General features: G+C 35.2%; 1 protein-coding gene across 2 annotated transcripts in view; it reads right to left on the bottom strand.

Moving 5' to 3' along the window:
* The window catches only part of nup160 (nucleoporin 160), a 54315-nt gene that overhangs the window by 11509 nt on the left and 23948 nt on the right, over nucleotides 1-18858 (bottom strand). For both annotated transcript variants that reach the window (XM_079603147.1, XM_079603146.1), the window contains exons 16-27: nucleotides 15552-15712; nucleotides 11300-11436; nucleotides 8203-8273; nucleotides 7956-8115; nucleotides 5840-5909; nucleotides 4163-4261; nucleotides 3351-3468; nucleotides 3166-3263; nucleotides 2428-2522; nucleotides 2243-2339; nucleotides 874-979; nucleotides 634-794 (exon numbers count right to left, since the gene is read on the bottom strand). In XM_079603147.1, coding sequence (XP_079459273.1) covers nucleotides 634-794; nucleotides 874-979; nucleotides 2243-2339; nucleotides 2428-2522; nucleotides 3166-3263; nucleotides 3351-3468; nucleotides 4163-4261; nucleotides 5840-5909; nucleotides 7956-8115; nucleotides 8203-8273; nucleotides 11300-11436; nucleotides 15552-15712 — 1373 coding nt within the window. The remainder of the gene's footprint in view (nucleotides 1-633; nucleotides 795-873; nucleotides 980-2242; nucleotides 2340-2427; nucleotides 2523-3165; nucleotides 3264-3350; nucleotides 3469-4162; nucleotides 4262-5839; nucleotides 5910-7955; nucleotides 8116-8202; nucleotides 8274-11299; nucleotides 11437-15551; nucleotides 15713-18858) is intronic.

The following is an 18858-nucleotide window of genomic DNA, read 5'->3' as shown; positions in this document are numbered from 1 at the left end:
TAGGAAAATTGGTGCTGTTTTAAAGGCACAGGGTGGTTATACAAATTATTGATTTGGGTAACTATTAATTGCTAAAAAGTATTGATGGTATTCTTTTTTCTTTTTTTTAAAACATCCTTAATTCACAAAAACAAACATTTTAGGCATGCATTAAACTTTTTTATCTGTGTTTAGAAGTGTATACAACGGTGTATACAAAGTGTCCAAAAACAACATGTGTACACACACACCATTTACTTTCATTTAAAACAAAGAAAAAAAGAGAATCACTGCGCTCAAACATTTTCTTTGGGTGCGTGGATCGAAAGAAATACTAAGAAATACTTTAAATGAAAAAAACAAATCCACACTTGCTTGTCTTCCTTTTTAAATTATTTTAAAATATATATTATGCAAGAAAGCACATCTGGGATCATTCAATTCAAACGTTTCGGCTTATCGAAGGCTTATTGCGAAACATTTGAGTTCGAATGATCCAGATAAATTATTCAAAATAAAGATTTTTTTAATAATTTAAAAAGGAAGACAACTGAGTGCCAATCTTTTTCTTCTTTTTTTTTAACAAATAGAATTTTTTTTCTGAGCTATTCTAAGCACTCCACCCAAAGAATTGAAAAGGTTTCCGATGCCTACCGCTGCTCCAGAAGAGGGCTGCACAATCCAAGCGTAATCCGGATGAACAAGACGCAGGCAGTTGAGGGCAGCTAGATAACAGTTCACCTGTTTCTGGAGACCACGGAGAGTTCGTACCTCACGGCCCAGACGCATGCCGTACTCAAACATCACTGTACCGGCTTCAACACAAACATTTTATTGTTAGCTTAAACAATTTCTGGCAGAATCCTTGAAATATCCCTGTACCATCAGTTTTACCTTTCCTATAGTTGTGACGATTGATATGAAAAGCATACAGAAGCTCATAGTAGTTGTGAGTCATGAGGTCCACAGCTCTTGCGCGAGACTCGATAATGCTGACCACCTGAAGAACACAAAGAACAAAAAATACAATGGCTTGCTAAAAATACAAATAATAATGAAGTATGTAGTTTCTGCGCTAGTGGCATCCAGCAGAAGAACAAAAATACAGCATATTTTGCAAACGTCTCTTCCGCGCTTCCCGCTGGCTCCACCTGCTAAAGTAGACACACCAAACTCTGGAAACATTCATGTGTGTTTTTTCCCGCTTGACAAGCCGAACAAACGTGACATGGGGGCGTGGCAGCATTGACGATTCCATTTTTTCATTCGAAGTCCAACATTGTGATTTAATTTCGGACGATTTCCATTTAAAATCGAAATCGTGACAACCTTAGTCTTTGATGACTATTTTGAGTTTTTTTTACAAAGTACAACGGCTGCCTCGATGTAAATGTAAAAGAAAGAGAGACCGGACCTCTTGGAACTTTAATTGAATACCCCTGATCTAGACGAAGTCTGAGCATTGAGACGTACTAAGATTATTCAAACTCTCTTATTCAAACTGCTCTTTTATCATCATCACTTCATCTCCTGCTTCTGGTCTTCTCAGTCAGACTCAGGCTGTTAATAGAGTCTTGAGTACCAGACAAGACTTTCTCTGTTGACAGGTTTGCACACATCATTTGACAAGATCCGGCGTCCGGGGCTGGATTTAATATTTCTAACGTGGAGATTTAATCCGATCTAACAGTCTGCTGCACCCTTTTGTGTGATTAATCGCACACTTATGAAATTGAAATTAAGAATACAACCAATTGTTTTGTTCATTTTGTCGTCATTTGCTATATCCAACAATGTAAAGCATGAGATTGAAGGGTGATTCTCAAAAAACTATTTACTGCAAGCTTTTTTCAAGGTAGATTTAGGTGTCTTCACCAAATTATACGAGTCCATATAATTCATAAATGTATGCACACCAAAGCACCAATGAGAAATAAAAATGAAAAATTATTTTCAGAATTGAGTCTGTAACAGGAAAGAACTTAAGTTAATTTGCGCTACCGAACAGAATCACATGTAGATAAACTGGACTACCAAGACCATCTAACTGGTATTATGTTAATGACGCAAATACACGCGCTTCAGTTTATAATTTATTTGCGTTCAATTATTTTAACGCATTAAGAATTTTGAATTAATCGCATGTATTAATGTCAACAGCCCTATTTTCTTAGTGAATTTCATTTCAATGTCTGTTTCAATAACTTGTCTAACAGTTTTAAATGCCTAGAAGGCACATGTGTGAGTAAGTATTCTGACCTACCTCATCATGTAAATTAACAAAGGAGAACTGGATCAGATCCCTGAGTTGAGCACGCTCGCACAGAACCACCACCAGCTGTCGGAGACAGTCCAGCTGCCTGCAGACACACACACACACACACACACAGAGAGCTCAAGTATTTTACATTGAACTGTGGATAAGAAAATGATGTCATTGCACAGTACCTGCTAGGATCAGGGTTTTGTGTCAGGGCCTCATACGCCTGAATGTTGTGTCCAAGATCCAGATGATGCTTGAATATACGAGTCCACAGCGCAGCCTACAATACAGGTCAGTTTTTATATTAAATGGAGAGAGACATTTTCAAAATTATGTTTGATATATACCACAATGTATGGGAAGCGGACATATTCATTATTTATTTTTATGATTTTACCTTTTAACAAATTTTAGGGTAAAATGGATAAATCTAAAAGGGAAATGTGTATTTTAGGTACTGTGAGTGGTAAGTTCTTCTACTTGTTTATTTCCAAAGGCTCTATATACTGTGAAAAATACTGATTTTTATTTAAATGTACACATTTTCCGTGCTCTCATCTGCGTCCTATCGCACATGAATGGTTTAAAAGCATTTGAATGAATGAGTGTGTGATCATATAATGAAACACTAGGCAAAGGATGCCAGGAAAAAAACTAATTCGGCGTTAAATACTTTTAATGCATAAAAAAAAAAAAAAAAACATTTATTGCAAAATGAATGTGTTAATTTTGATAGCCCTAAACTAATTTTATTATTTTTGAAACCACATAACAATCTAGGGGGGAAAAGGTAGCTATGCATTTTAGGTTTAATCCATCAGACAAGAAACAACAACAAATAAACAAAAGATAAATGAGACAGGAATACACCATTTAATTTTACATTACTTGAATTAGTCACTCTCAAAACACAAAGTTGTTACCTGGCTTCTCTCGTCATTGGCAGCTTCAGATATGGCCAGCGTTGCCAAATTGATCACAAGTTCAGGCAAACAAATATCCTCCAATAACCGTAAAACCTAAACAAGTAAACAATTAGAATTATTACATGCCCATTCAAAAGCTAAATCATTTTAACCTGTTCTGTGCATCTAGCAGACACTTTCCTTGTTGTAATAAAGTAATCGTGGGGCGGTCACGGCTGTCTCCTCGTCTGTACCCGTGAGTTTCATTAAAAACTCTTCTTTATCCACCTCAGTGGCTGCTTCCTGGAAACACTGCAATGCCTAAAACCACAAAACGCACATCCACACATAATAAATCTGAAAATACGCATAATTTCACAACACCTCTTTTGCATCTAAACATTTTGTGGACTTCAAAGACGAACTTCCATTACTACATCTGCCATGTTTTGTGCATTGGAATGGCTATATATATATATATATATATATATATATATATATATATATATATATATATATATATATATATAAATAAATAAATAAATGGCCACTGGCTCTTTAAAAGGTTCGCTTAACCGTCCCTGGCCCGCTTGGAAGAGGTGAGCCAGAGCACGGTTCAATTGGGCTCCGGCGCGGTACACATGTAGTGTGATCGCTAACCACACAGAACTGTGCCTAGTGCGAGTACACCCATAATTTCAACAAAAAGTTTTGGTCTTTCCCCATTCCGGTTGACAGCAATGGTACTTGCAGTAAAACAGCAAGAAAATAGCTACCCTGGAGTGTCAAGAATATGGCAACTAAGTGAAATTACTTGCATTTACATTTATACATTTAGCAGACTCAATTTCAAGCTACGCATTTATTACTAAGTTAATACATTCCCTCGGAATCAAATCCATGATCAGTGTTGTCAAATTATGCTTGGTACCTAGAGATTAGTTTGATTATTTTTTTAATCCAAATATAGAGATTTCCAAACAGAGGCCCATTGACCATTCATGGATTTCCTTACCTTTTGCCCCTCACCGCTGGACAGATAGCATTGACCCAAAACAAAACGATAGGATCCCACATTCACCTGGCACCAGGACCCAACTAATCGAACATATTCCTGAAGAGAGGCAGGGCACAGCCACAGTGAAAGTGTTACAACATTTTTAAAAAGATAATAAATTCTTCTTTTTTGGTAGAGCAACCGCATTGCATATTCTGTTTGTAGGCTACACGTGTTCATCTATTAATTATCAGTGAATAAACACTACACACCCCCATCAGTACGGTCACATTTGTGCTCTAATTGAGGCTTGAAAACAAAGTTTGAATTATTTTACTTTACCAATTTACCAACCAGAACTAGTTTGACCGGTAGAGTGATGGATAGAGAGTGAAAAACAGAAAACATGGTCTGTGCATAGTTTAATGGCAAGTTACAGGGCTCAACGCTAAAGATTTTTTCTACTGGCCCAGTCGGCCAGTGTTTCAGATGCAGGGATGCACTGATCCGATACTCAGTATACTGCCATTTTTGCCGGATCGGGTTTCGGTCGAAATTGTGTGTATACTATTCTGTTTTATTGTTAATCCCCACAAAAGGCACACAAACATTATAAAGCTTTCGTGCACTATATTATAAGTGCTCTGAAGCCATTATATAGTATAATGTGAGAAACATGTCTGAATTTTATAGTAGGCTATATTTAAAATATATGTATATTTTTTTATATATTGTTTTTTACAACAATACAAAGAGCACGTTTTACCAGATTTAGTGTTACTCTTATTGTCTCTTAATTGTTCCCCACTAAATGTTTTTTTTTTCACTAAATTTTATACAATTATTGTGCACTCGTAAATTTTGCACAAACTCAATCTCTGCAAATGCTGCGAGTTTAATGTGGATTTGGGAACGCAATATCAGTCAGTATTAAAAATGTATACCGGTAGTTTAATTTTTTTTACTTGTAATCTATTATTGTAGAGATTTTACTTCTGCCCATCCAAGGATGCCAAGTACTGTAGTGATTAGGAATCAAAAATACTTGGTCACGCATCGGATACTGGTTATAAAATAAAAATTTCGATTCCTCTTATCGATTCCTTTGTGTGCATTTTAATATGACTTTCAACCGTTCAAGCACAAGTGCCGTGTTATTTTACATTTGATTAGTTTGTGAACCTGAATATCTTAACTTTTTATTTCAAACTAATCTTTGTTCAGTTGTATTTATATCCTGCGATTGATAATTTTTTATTTGTTCTTTTTTAATTACGGAACGTTTTATTTATTTGTCTTTAATAATGCTTGAAATTCATATTAGTCTAGTTTTTGCTATTAGTCTATGTTATTTTTAAACCGCAGGCAAAAGTTCAGTGTGTGACTGTTCTTTAGCCTGTTGATTTTTGTCTACACAAATGACATTTAACTGTTGAAGCTTATCCACATTGTGCGCATGAAACAGACAATGAACAGACAAAACATCCCATCAGAGAACCACTAAATTAAACGTATGTTTCAGGCACTCAAAAACCAAATCGGCCCAAAACAGAAAATAGTTATGCAACGAAATCTTCGTCTGAAACAGCTAATTTACACTCCATAACAATAGTCCCTTTACGGTTGCATTTTTATGAAGACCATGTGCAATCTGGGAAATCAGATAATATCTATCATTTCATACTGGTTTCTCACCTGCAGTTGTGCATATTGGCAGTTTCCCATCAGGCATTCAGGAAAGAGGAAACTGGGATTGCTGGGCCAGCTAGTACAATGATGCAAGGGAAATACTGAACGAGCGTCACCCAGATACTTTACAAACAAGAACTGGCTGGATACATCAAGTGCGACATCAAAAAAGTCGATAATAAAAAGAGAATCAATATTCGATACGACCAACTCTCTGACTGAGAGGCGATTGGTTAATGCTCACGTGCAGAGGTGAGCGTGTGTGTGTGTTCTGAAGGAAACATGTGGCGGTGTTACTCGGTCCCTGAATGACGCAACATTAACAGTCATATCTTAAGGGAATGTAAAGTGTCAAGACAAAACATTTTAATTGAATGTTCTGAATTATGTTTTAAGTTCAACTGTGTAGTTAGTTGAAAATTACTTGACATTTACAATTGTTTAAAATTAAAATGATAAAATGTAAATAATTCAATTAAGATTTTTTTTTTTTTTACCCAAATGGGTAACACTTTATAATAACTGCACATTATTAATCATTAGCCAAGCATTAATAAAGTTAATTAATGTATAAAGCATTAAAAGACATTAACAAGCAGTTTATAAATACAGCTATAAATGATTTATATGCAGATCTATAATGTGTGTAATTGTATTTTTAAACGTTATTAATGATCATTTATCATTTCTAAATTAAGTATTGCATTATTTACAAACCAGCTATTTAGGAGTTGTCAATGGTTCATAAGATCACTTAGAAAGTGTAAGTAAATGATTAATAAACTGTTTAAATATACACTCATACATATTTTTATTCAAACATATAGTAATAGTTACTTAGTGTGTTAATAAATGGTTTATTAACATGTATTTCTGCTGTAATTCGGGTAGTTATAAAGCATTTAGTAGTGGTTAGTCAACTTTTTGTGAGCTCATCTAAAGTGGACTATTCATGCCTTGTAAAGCTTTTACAAAGGAGATTTAAAGGCTCAATTCTCTTTTAAACAGAAAAAGGAAACAAACACAACGATACAGAATATAGAAATATTAAAAAAATATTTAAATAGTTCATTAATCATTTAATTTAACTTTCTAAGTGATCTTATGAACCATTGACAACTTCTATATAATTGGTTTGTAAATAAAGCAATACTTTATTAATGATCATTTATCATTTCTAAATTATGAAAAGACAATTATTAAACATTATAGATATGCTTATAAATCAAGAATAAATCATTTGTAGCTGTATTTATAAACTGCTTGTCTATTAATGCTTTATAAATTATTAATTAACTGTTTATTAATGCTTAGCTAATGATTAATAGCGTGAAGTTATTATAAAGTGTTACCAACTTTGGAATTAGATGAAAAGTATCTTGTAGATATTTTGGACTATCGCCTCAATCACGGTTACTCACTGTTGCTGTGCTATATGGTCAAGAAAGCGTATTGTTTGCATGCGTTTTTTAAGCATTGAGGTTTAAAAACAGGAGATTATGAACTGTTGAAGTGCAATTAACAGCAAAAGAACTAATTTCAGTATATTCAGTGCCTTTTGGCTTGCTTAGTTGGGGACATTAAATTTAATATTCAACAAAAATATTGATCTGTCTGCATTGACAGCATTATATGCGACTAAAAATGTGACCAATAAACACAAATTAACCAAATTTACCTGCTGTCATAATGTTTATCAAACAAATAAAAAAAAGAAAGAAAATCTTTTACTGCTCTTGACTGAATCACTTTAGTAACTTTAGTAAGAATAAATGTATATTTAATTTAACAGTAAAAGACAATGCAGCGTTTTAAATTGTATACATTTGATTAAACAATTTATGTACATTTCTACGTTTTTTAGGTAGGGCTATTTCATGTGTCTTTGTTCGATTGTAGCTTCTATTGAAAATGGTGATTAGTATGACATTTTAAAGGTATCAAATTATTATAATAAAAACGTACCGTAAAAAAATAGTGTGATATATATCATTATTGTGAAACAAAATTACTTTCATCGTGATATTAATACGATTTTGGTCATTTCGCCCACCCCAAGTACAGACTACTGAAATGTTGGTCTCAACACTAGCGTCCAGCATACTACACATCAAGAGGATACAGAAACTGACAGAGTAGTGTCAGGACACTGGAGATCATCTGTGGCCAGTGCAACATGTTCTGATTGCCCTCCACATCCTGCTGGGAGAAGATCTGAGACATGATGGCTTTACGGGCCACATTCTGGTAGAACAACTCCACAACAGTTTGAGGATTCAACACTAAAGAGAGAAAAAACAGCGAGGATCAGTCAGCCTTCTCATCACCAGTCATAACCTGTGCTTCTATATTGTGGCGATTCACTTTACCTGATCTGCTGGAAGGAGGAGTCGTTGAGTCAGACAGCTCCAGAACAGACAGATGCTGAAGATCAGCATTTCTAAAGAAAAACACAGAATGCATGAACTAATGACCTTAAATAAACCAAGTAACAACTGGATAACAATCAAAAAGTCGAACTAAAAGAAATGACCAGCATATGTAGTTACTATAAAAAAATGATAGAATATTATTATAACGTACAGAGGCAGAAGGTCAAGATATTATTGAATTCCTTGATTCACTGAACCTATCATTCATCAGGAAAACACAACAACTGTGTGAAGGCATAGATCAGGGGTGCCCAATCCTGCTCCTGGCGATCGACTGTCCTGCACAGTTCATCTCCAACCCTAATCAAACACACCTGAAGCAACCAATTAAGGTCTTCAGAGCAAGTCAGGATCACTTGAAAATTAAAGACAGGTGTGTTTGATTAGGGTTGGAGATGAACTGTGCAGGACAGTCGATCGCCAGGAGCAGGATTGGCCACCCCTGGCATAGATATATTGATCGATCTTGTAGATTAAGGTCTGTGGTTGTGCATAAAAGGACTTTATCTTGCTGTAGTTTACTGCTGTATCTTTAACATTTAACTTTCTCCCGGGTGTTTGTTATATCACAACACTGGAGTAGAGAGCACTATGAATTATTCTTCACGCGCACAGTAACTAAAACTGTTAAAAGAAAAGGCTCAAACTATTGAATAAATAGAATACGTAGTGCATCACCTTTTCCCTTTGTGCTTTGAACTTTTCAATGTGAAGCGCTGTGACTCCATGTGATGCGCATAAACGCTTTGTGCCGCTCTGTATTGGAGCCTTTCATATTACAATACTTTCACGCAATGAAAGATTACTAACACATTTCTTCTGTCCTATCAATCATATGTTGCTCATTAAAAACCGGCACTATAAATTGAAAAAATGTTTTAATTATATAGTATATATTTATATATAAATATATGTCCTTGTTTTTCATGAATGCAGGAGCTGACTGTTTATTTTGAATGTCTGCCAAGCTAGTGAAGCACTTGTGGTTTATTTACAGTTGTTGCACTGGTACACAATTATTTAATAAATAATTCACTGCATTTGTGTCTGTTAGTTATTTTTGTTTTACAAAGTTAGGAAAGTAATGTTTAAGTCAAGCCTGATGCCTTGAACAAAATAATGATCCCAGTCTCTTCCACAAAGCGAGGCCTAAAGTTTATTAGGTAATTCAGCACTGTTTTAAAATTATTATTTTAATATCAAATTGGTACTCTGTATCGACCAATACTGAATCCTAGGTATCGGAGGCGGACCGGAGCATCTCTAATGTTTATATATATTTATTTCAAACTGTAAAGAACAAACCGGTTCTCACACTCCAGCCTTTTGCAATCTTGCAATTGCAGGAATCAATGTTGATCCAATCGATACTTGTATTAATTTACAACAGCTAACATCGGTCTTATTTATGCAGTTTTACAGCAAAAAACAAAACAAAACATTGTCTGAGTGGAGGGTAGTATTTAAAGTCTTCGTTTTCACTGAAAGAAATTATACCCGTTTCAGGAATTAGGTTATTGCGTGTAATTACCATATACACACATTTGCAATATGAATCATTTCAGGAATTAGGTTTTTGTGTGTAATTACCATATACCAGGCATGAAAACAGGTCAGGGGTAAAAAAGGTGAGAAGGATGCGGCATATATTCCGGCGGCAAATATTATAAAAAAATTTTGTGCTTTTTAATGTGAAATTCATCAATCTGGTGCAAATTAAACAAAGAAAATTTCAAAACTCTTTTAGTTACAGTGTCTGTCTACATTACTACTACAATAATAGTTATAATATTAATCCCATGATAGTAATAGCCATATAGCCTATTGTAAAACAAATGCACTGAAAAATAAAGGAAACTTTCATAATTAGTTTTGTACTAATTTCTAAACTTGAAAGAGTATATTTCTATACTTCACATTAAAGATGTGATTGGGCTAGCCCAGTGTCAATCAAGAAAAGAACCAATGGGCCGCTGATCTACGTATTTCATCGGGTCTCAGAGAAAAAAAACTATTTACTACTACTATTTATCCCAAAAATGCCCCAAACCAGTCGTCTGTATGATAATCTGAAACAAGCACTGGTGAGCCGTTGTCCTGCTTCACTTCACAGATGCTGAGTGAAAGGAGAATTATAGAATGAAAGGATATTCATTTATATGACACTTTATTAATCAGGAGAACAGCTTGTTCAGCGCGTCATACGTCGTCCTTTCAGTTTCGGTTTTCAATCGATCAAGTTTTTTCACGTTCTCTCGATAAACCACCCCTTTCAATCCGATCGAAATAATTTGTAATAGAGCTGACACTTTGAGTTTTTAACGGGTTATGTTAAAGCCCTACTTGTTATGTTTTTATAAAATATCTATAGTGAATGCATTATCATATCACCGTATTATTTACCGCCATGCAACTGCGAGCCACAAATTAAAGCTTGGCGAGCCGCATGAGGCTCGCGAGCCGCGCAATGAATACTTGTTCCTGCTCGCTCAGCGCTCACGGCGCCCGCGCCCACTCGCGATATTGTCTCGCCCACTTCTATGTCAAAATAAAAAATAATGACATTGGCAACATCGCTGTCTGTATCTGACAGGACAGTTAACATTGTAAGCTAACTTACCTCAGGCTTGCTTTCCGACGTGCGGTTCTTTGTTCGGCAGTGTGTCCAGTTCTCAGACTCGCGGTGTAAAAGACTTTGAAAACATTTCTGCCCTAACGTTACTCTGACTCGTATTGGCTGTCATGTTTCGGAATTCGGAATGATGATTGTTTTTTAAAGCTTATAGTTTTGTAAAGTTTATGGTAACTTTATAGGGGATAAATGCTGGCCTCGACCTCGAACCCCCCCCCCTAAAATATTTTCTCATCGGATCTGCACAAATCACGTAGGTGACCCTTTTAGGTTTTAAAACGGCAAATTTCGCCGAAAGGTGAGGAGTTTTCATGCCTGATATACACACATTTGGAATATGAATCATAACTTAAATACAAATATTTGGCTCTTATGTTTCTGGAATGGGGCATGTGGACTCACAGTATGTCCAGTGGGACGGAGGAGGAAAGCGTCAGGCTCATCTGTTTGAGCAGATGGTACGTGCAAAGCAGATTTGAGCATCGAGGAATCAAGTCTTGCTGCAGCTGCAGTAACTGATTACCGCCCGCAAGAAACACCTGTAAACACAAACAATAGGCAAAGAGTACTGAGATTTTTAAGTTAACAATCAATAGCACTATTCCATTCTCAATCCAGTTCCGGTGTTTTATAGTTTTTTGTAAAAATAAAAAAAAAACTCTACATTTTAGTCAATATTTCATCATGTCATTTTAGTAAATTTTACTCTCCTGAAATTATAACATTACAGTATTGTACATTATTTACATAATGTGACAGGAAGCTTGTGCTCAAGTCTGTGAATTACAGGTAATAATTAGGGGTGTGACGAGATTTCGTGCCACAAGATCTCGCATTGTTAAAACATAACGATATTTCTTGTCGAGGTGAAAGCTGTCTCGCGATATCTGCATGAAGGAGTTGAGTTTGTGGTAATACCTTTTACATTGCTTGCATTATGCTGTTATTGTGAAATCGCAAAGGCTGCAAATCAATTAAATAAATAAATAAATATATGCTGGTTTCGGAGTGATTTGTTGTTCACCGCAATTTTGAAATAAAAGTTTAAACCCTCATTCGAAGTTTTCATGTTTTGATGTCAACATATTCTTGTTCAAGAAATTTCAGTGGCTGTAGCATTTCAACAATTCGTACAAAAGTGACCAAATATTAATGATTAAAGGTATAGTTCACCCAGAAATGAAAATTAGCCCCTGATTTACTCACCCTGAAGCCATCCTAGGTGTATATGACATTCATTCAGATGGTTAATAAAGGCCTTCTGAAGTGAAGCGATGCGTTCGTGTAAGAAAAATATCCATATTTAAAACTGTAACGACTAAAATAACTAGTTTCCAGCAGACGGCCGTATGCATCGATTTACGCCAAAAGAGTAACCCTTGAACTTGGCACACAACATAATGACGAACGCTGTTGCCCAGCCCTGTTTGTTTGAAACACAAAACATAACACACGTGTGTATGCATGTATCCACACATGCACAGGTCCAAGGGCTCGATGTTTGCAAGCACACATGCACATGTGTACATGAACATGCTCCTGAAAACTAAATGTTTCTCTTATTTTCAGTCTCTCCCATTCACTTTCAATGGCTCATTGGAACACCACAGTGTAACTCTGTGCCATTTTGTACAAAATAAAAGCTTTTCAAAACAAACTTCCTTGTGAAAAATTCATGTAGACTAGTGTGATTAACAGTGCCAATTTTCTTCATATTTTATTTCATATTTCTAAAATTATTCAAAAAATTTGATGTCTACTCTCAGATAAATGAGGCCTACGATTAATCAGATGCAAATAGAAATATAAAACCAGTCCTAATTGAAAGAAAACAAGTTGAAAGATTGAATTATTTTTGTAGGACGGTCATTTTTGACCGGGAACACTACAAGTATAGTAACAAGGTGACAAAAATAATAATAATTCATACCCTAAAAAAAGTAAGAATTTTCAAAACATCTTTGAGAAGTAGTTATACCCTTTGTGAACAAAGTCACTAAGTTTCAGTCCAATGCGATAACATTAACTAGTATTTTCGGGAAAAAGAAAATCTTCTCCGGGTCAGAATGACCCGAACAGTGCTTTCACAGTAGTGCTTTCACATATGCTGTGTGCGTTTGCAGTGCGCAACTGATCCGCGGCTGTACCACAAACACATTTACTCACTATTTGTATTTCAAATCCAGAAGTTATCAGAAACTTTTTATTAAAAAAAAATAAAAAAAGTTTTGGGATTCTCTTTGTACACAGTCATATACACTATTTAATAGACGTAGGCGATTCACTTTTAAACACAATTTAAACAACATATTATTCAATGCATTACTTCTATATAGATTATATATTAAGTTGCTTAAGCAAGTGGCAACATTTAACCATGTACTTGTATATTAAAATCGCAAACATTTTAAATTAAAACTTAAAATTGACAAAAATGGCACACTCAAACCTTTTGCATAATTTAAATCTTTATACAATAAATCTTGCATTTCACAAAGAACTTGTTTTTCCACCTCCACGAATGAGACTAGTGTCGTTCATTATGTCACATTGAACAGGGTATCTGCACATTTTTTAAAGTAAAATTTAAGGCTTTTTAAGACCTTTTTAAGACCTGAAGAAATAAAAATTAATACCGTACATTAGGGGTTTGCAATATTAACAAAAATATATCTCGATATTTTCAAAGTTTTGTTGATAATAATTAGATGATATTTTACTGATTTTGTACTGGCACCATGGCTGGTTTAGGCCTGTTGTTGACATTCATATTTAACATGTTCTATGCAGTGGTTAGTTCACAGTAGTGACTGAAATAAAAAAAATTATTAAGGGGCAATATTTGCCACCTTAAATTGATTTCCAGGGGCATTTTCCCCTAAATATGGAAATTATTTCTAAACGTATTTAGAGGTATGCATCACCTTTTATTTCAAATTCTAACATTCAAATTAAATTCTGTTAGAATAAGACCGTACCACTGTCAAATTAAATAATTAAATTAAAATCCATCCTTGCAGTGCAGAGGTGACACAGAAGCGGCATCCGAACTGGCATTACTATATTTACACTTAATTTGCAATTGCATAAATAAAGCTATTCAATATTTAAATATGAAATTATTTATAATTTTAACATTTTAATTAAAGGGTACTTTAAATATGCAACTAAACCCGCCAGTAGGTGGCAGTAAGTCGCTGTCTTAATAAGCGAGTTGTTGGAGTTTTATTCAACCGATTTGTTCAAACGGCCGATTCATTCATTGAATCAAATGATTCGTTCAAAACGCGGATTTCAGTTTTTAAAAAAAAGAATCGCTGTCTGTTGGACTACAGCTTCATTATGAAATCGGCGAAATAAAGGGGGAAACAAACAATATTGACAATATAAAAAGTAACACACAATGTTAACTTTATTGTTAATTTAACTGTTGTATAAAATAAATAGCACATTTGCAATTGTGCACAGGAAAACGGCACTCTTCCTCGTGATATTCTAATATAACAATATAATATGATATAAATATAGTAAGACAAAAACTCATTTGGGGACATACCTATAACTGCACTGACACATCACGCAGTGAAAGCAAGCATGAGAGACAAACGCGATGTCAGCTCGATCTCGCGGTGCCTTGTACGTAGTTAAAACAATGATTACAATATCATCATAGTTCATAGACAATCCTAAGCACAAAGAATGAACTTACTATTGAACTGACATTTACTCGTTCTCTTATCCTCTCCTCTCTCGCGTGCAGGAGACAGACGTAGGCTAATACGCTGCCGTAAATGACGCAAATTGTCACGTGAACAAGCAAATCCACAAAGATAGAATAATAAAAATAATACGTACGCTAATTAGATAGTTTTCATTTGGAAAGCATTTAGATACGTCGTCAAAGTGTCATCTAAAATTTAAGACCTTTCATAGGGGACCCTGCTTGAAGTAAATTATAGTTTTCCTTGAAGTAAAAAGATGACTGTGACTGTGTAATTAAATGCATTTATGGTGAGATTACTACATTTTATTTAATTAAATCCATTTATGATTAAATTACTACATTTACATTTTGACCACGAACCATGCGCTGTCACTTTAATTCAGTGTGTGCAGCACAGCAAAAATAGACTCGTTGCGGAAACGATCGCTGCACTGCTGTATACGCACTGCACCTGGAACGGATCGCCGGACCGCATCCGCGTGCAGTGTGAAAGCTCTAACCTGTTAACAGGGGTACGGAAAAAAATACGCACCGCAAACAGAGTATGTGTGAAACGGGCGTGAGTGTTAAACTTGAATGTCGTGTATGTCTCGTGAGGTAAGTCTATTGTCACACCCATAGTAATAATGTAAATAATGTTCAGTGACTTGCACAGACCAATCGTTGTGCTTAATAAGACCTCAATGTAATTGTAAGGAGCAACGGGTATTCATTTTGTTTTGCCAGTATATGTTTTGACTCAAAGTGATGGTAGCCATTGACTTGAATTACATGATTCACCATGGACCAAGGTTTCAGTTAAAAATCTTCTTTACAATTCTACTGAAGAAAAAATTTCACATACAGTAAATTAACAGAATTTTTTTGGGGTGAACCATCCATTTGATATGACAAATTCAGGTCTGACAGACATGCTAAGTGTGTACTCACATTGTCTCCAATCCGCAGGTAGAGTTGTTGCAGGATGAGCAGATCTCTGCATAGGAGAGATCGGGTCATGGCAGTCTGGCACACAGCTTGACAGATCAGACTAGCGGCCACACTGCTGCCGTACAGCTGAGAGAGACTAATACGCACTCTCAGAGACTGACCTGCAACAGACATCACATCAGTGCTGGTTAGAGGAAGTTCAGCCTGACATTCAAAGAAATAATCATCATTTAAAATCACCCCATAGTCATTCTGAGGGTTAGTTCACCCAAAAATGACAATTACCCCATGATTTACTCTCCGTCAAGCCATCCTAGGTGTATGACATTCTTCTTTCAGACGAATATGAATGCTGTTTCTGTTTTCAAAGTCCATCTATCCATGATAAAAGTGCTCGAAACGGCTCCAGGGGGTTAATAAAGGCCTTCTGAAGTGAAGCGATGTGTTCGTGTAAGAAAAATATCCATATTTAAAACTATCGACTAAAATAACTAGCTTCCGGCAGACGGCCGTATGCATTGATTTGCGGCGAAAGAGTAAAACTTCAACACCCTGAAGGCGGCTGTTTGCGCCGCTACGCTTGGGCTGCTTCTCACCATGTTTTAAGAAGAGTGCCTTGGATTTTCTCTTTTCCACATTTATTTGAATTCCCAACCCCAAAGAGCACCTTCAAACATCGGACTGAACTCCCTGAGCACCCTGGACACTTTTTAGTTTTTTGTCTTAGTAAAACTTGACCTTGACGCACGACAAACGCGGAAGCGGATAGAGCAAAACAAAACACCAGTCACGAATTAGAAGTCTAAAATTACTGTTTTTAAATGTCGGAAGAGCTCGAGTTTTTTGCCCAGCGCTGTTTGTTTGAACCGCGAGAGGCATCTAAACCTACATCCTATGTCATGCATGCATCACGGGTTACTCGTGGCGCAAGTCGCCTAAGCTAGTTATTTTAGTCGATAAAGTCACACACTACTTCACTTCAGAAGGCCTTTATTAACCCCCTGGAGACGCGTGGAGCACTTTTATCATGGATGGATGCACTTTGATGGACTTTAAAACAGAAACAGCCATTATAAAGCTTAGAAGAGCCAGGACAATTTTTTTATATAACTCCGATTATTCGTCTGAAAGAAGAATGTCATACACATAGGTTGAATTGAGGGTGAGTAAATCATGGGATAAATGTCATTTCTGGGTGAACTATCCCTTTAATCCATGAAAGACAAAAGAACACAAAATAATAATAATATTCAGTTGTTTGCCCCTCAACAAAAGCAGATTGTGACCACAAACACTAAAGATGTATGCTAGAACTTAGAGCTGCACGATTATGACAAAGTCATAATTGCCAATTATTTACCTTGATACTGTAATTGTGGTAATACATATTTACTGATATTTAACATGTCTGCCGTCTCAGACAAATTAAGGACAAAAATACTTTTTATCCACAAGCCATTAAATTCCTAAACACATGAAACACCAACTTCCCATTATCCCATCCTCATATTTGCACTTTTTTTGTCTATTTATATAGTATATTTTGTGTAAGGGAGACATGCAAAGTAAGAATTTCATTGTCTGTTCAAAATCATGGTGTTTTTACTCTGCATATGACAATAAATATCTTGAATATTTAATGTATTACAACCAGGGTTTGAAATTAACACCCGCCAATCCGCCAAATGCGGGTAGAAATCAACTGTGGTAAATAACTAGCCAATTTGGCGTGTTACCGTTTACTCTCTTTGCTGGGGAAGTTCTTGTAAGCAGATTTAGTGCAAATACTCAACTTGTGAGTCATCATTATATATGAAATACAGCGCATTGCAGAGAATCTGCGCATATCTGGCTCACTTGCCGTCACTATGGAACAAATAACGGCGCGCATTGAAGCAATAGCGAAGATTAAAAAGCATTACGTTAACAGAAAAGACATTGTTATTTTCCAACATCTTATTTTTTTTATGTTCTTTGTACTGAATTGATCTGTCCACATAAAACATTTTTTGTGAAAAGGATGAGGATGAAAGAGGAAGGGAGGAGATGGCTGGATGACAGGATTTAGTTTGAATTAGAAAAAAAATTACAACTAATTTTATCACACACATTATGTAAGCTGTGACCTAGATAATTTGGTTCTTTTTTCTTTTCTTTTCTGGCTAGTAGAAGTTCTGAATGGCCGGTAACTTAATTTAGTAGCCAAATTGTCAGTTGAGTGAAAAACTTAATTTTAAACCCTGATTACAACGATACATTTATTTTTATTAACAGAATAAAAATAAAACTTTTGTATAGCATTTATTTCAAACATTGTTTTATTTGTATTTGTTTTCATATTTTGATTCTCTGTTCAGTTGATTGAGTATTTTCTTTAGTTCTACATACCATTTCCATACAAACTTGTTTTCATAAAAAATATTACATGTAGTATTTATTAAAACAAATTATTAACTATTTTCCAATATTTGCCTCCTGAAATTCCTTTCCAGGGGCATTTTTTAACCTTTGTAAGGACAATCTTTTAACTATTTAATTCTGCTCAAAGATGCATTTAGACAACATATATATATATAAAAGGAACTTTTAAAAAAAAACAGGAAAATTACAGGATAGGACTATAATATGACTAAAGTCATTATTTTGATAATTGCTCTTGATATTGTAATAATGATTATTAAAATCGATAAATAGAACGTATAAAAAAAACTGTTTGGGTAAACAGTACATCATATGGCTATAAAGGCAAAAGCTAAGAACCATTTATGTTAACTTTTTATTTTTAGGTATTTTTTGCTTATTTTACTGTCATGAAGAACAGTTTTCAAATTTTTTTGGGGGGTATTATCCTTTTAAGGCCTTCCTTCACTAAGTTTTCACTAACTTTCGCACATTACTTTTGACTATGAATTTAAAAGGATAGTTCACACCCAAAAAACACTGTCTTCATTGAATTGCCCTCATGTTGATCCAAAACTATATGACTTTCTTTCATCTGTAGAACCCAAAATATATATAAAAAAAATTACAAAATACCTTTTTTTGTGTTCCACAGAAGAAAGAAATCCATAATGTTTAGAAAGACAGTGAGTAAATAATGACAGTATTTTCACTTTTTAAAGTGAACAATCCCTTTAAGTCTTTGTAGTGATGGCATGATAATGGTTTGTCTGCAGTTGATAAACACCCCTCTTAGATAACTGCTACAATAAAGTGCCACAGTGAAGTACAGATTCAGAATAATGTGGAACGCTGCACTACTGGTGGTGCAGCCAAAGGACACATTGACCGTACAAACAGCAACATC

This window comes from Phoxinus phoxinus (assembly GCF_949152265.1).
Source record: "Phoxinus phoxinus genome assembly, chromosome: 25".
Lineage (NCBI taxonomy): Eukaryota > Metazoa > Chordata > Actinopteri > Cypriniformes > Leuciscidae > Phoxinus > Phoxinus phoxinus.
The sequence above is the reverse complement of the archived record's forward strand: the minus strand, read 5'-3'. Positions and strand labels throughout refer to the sequence as shown.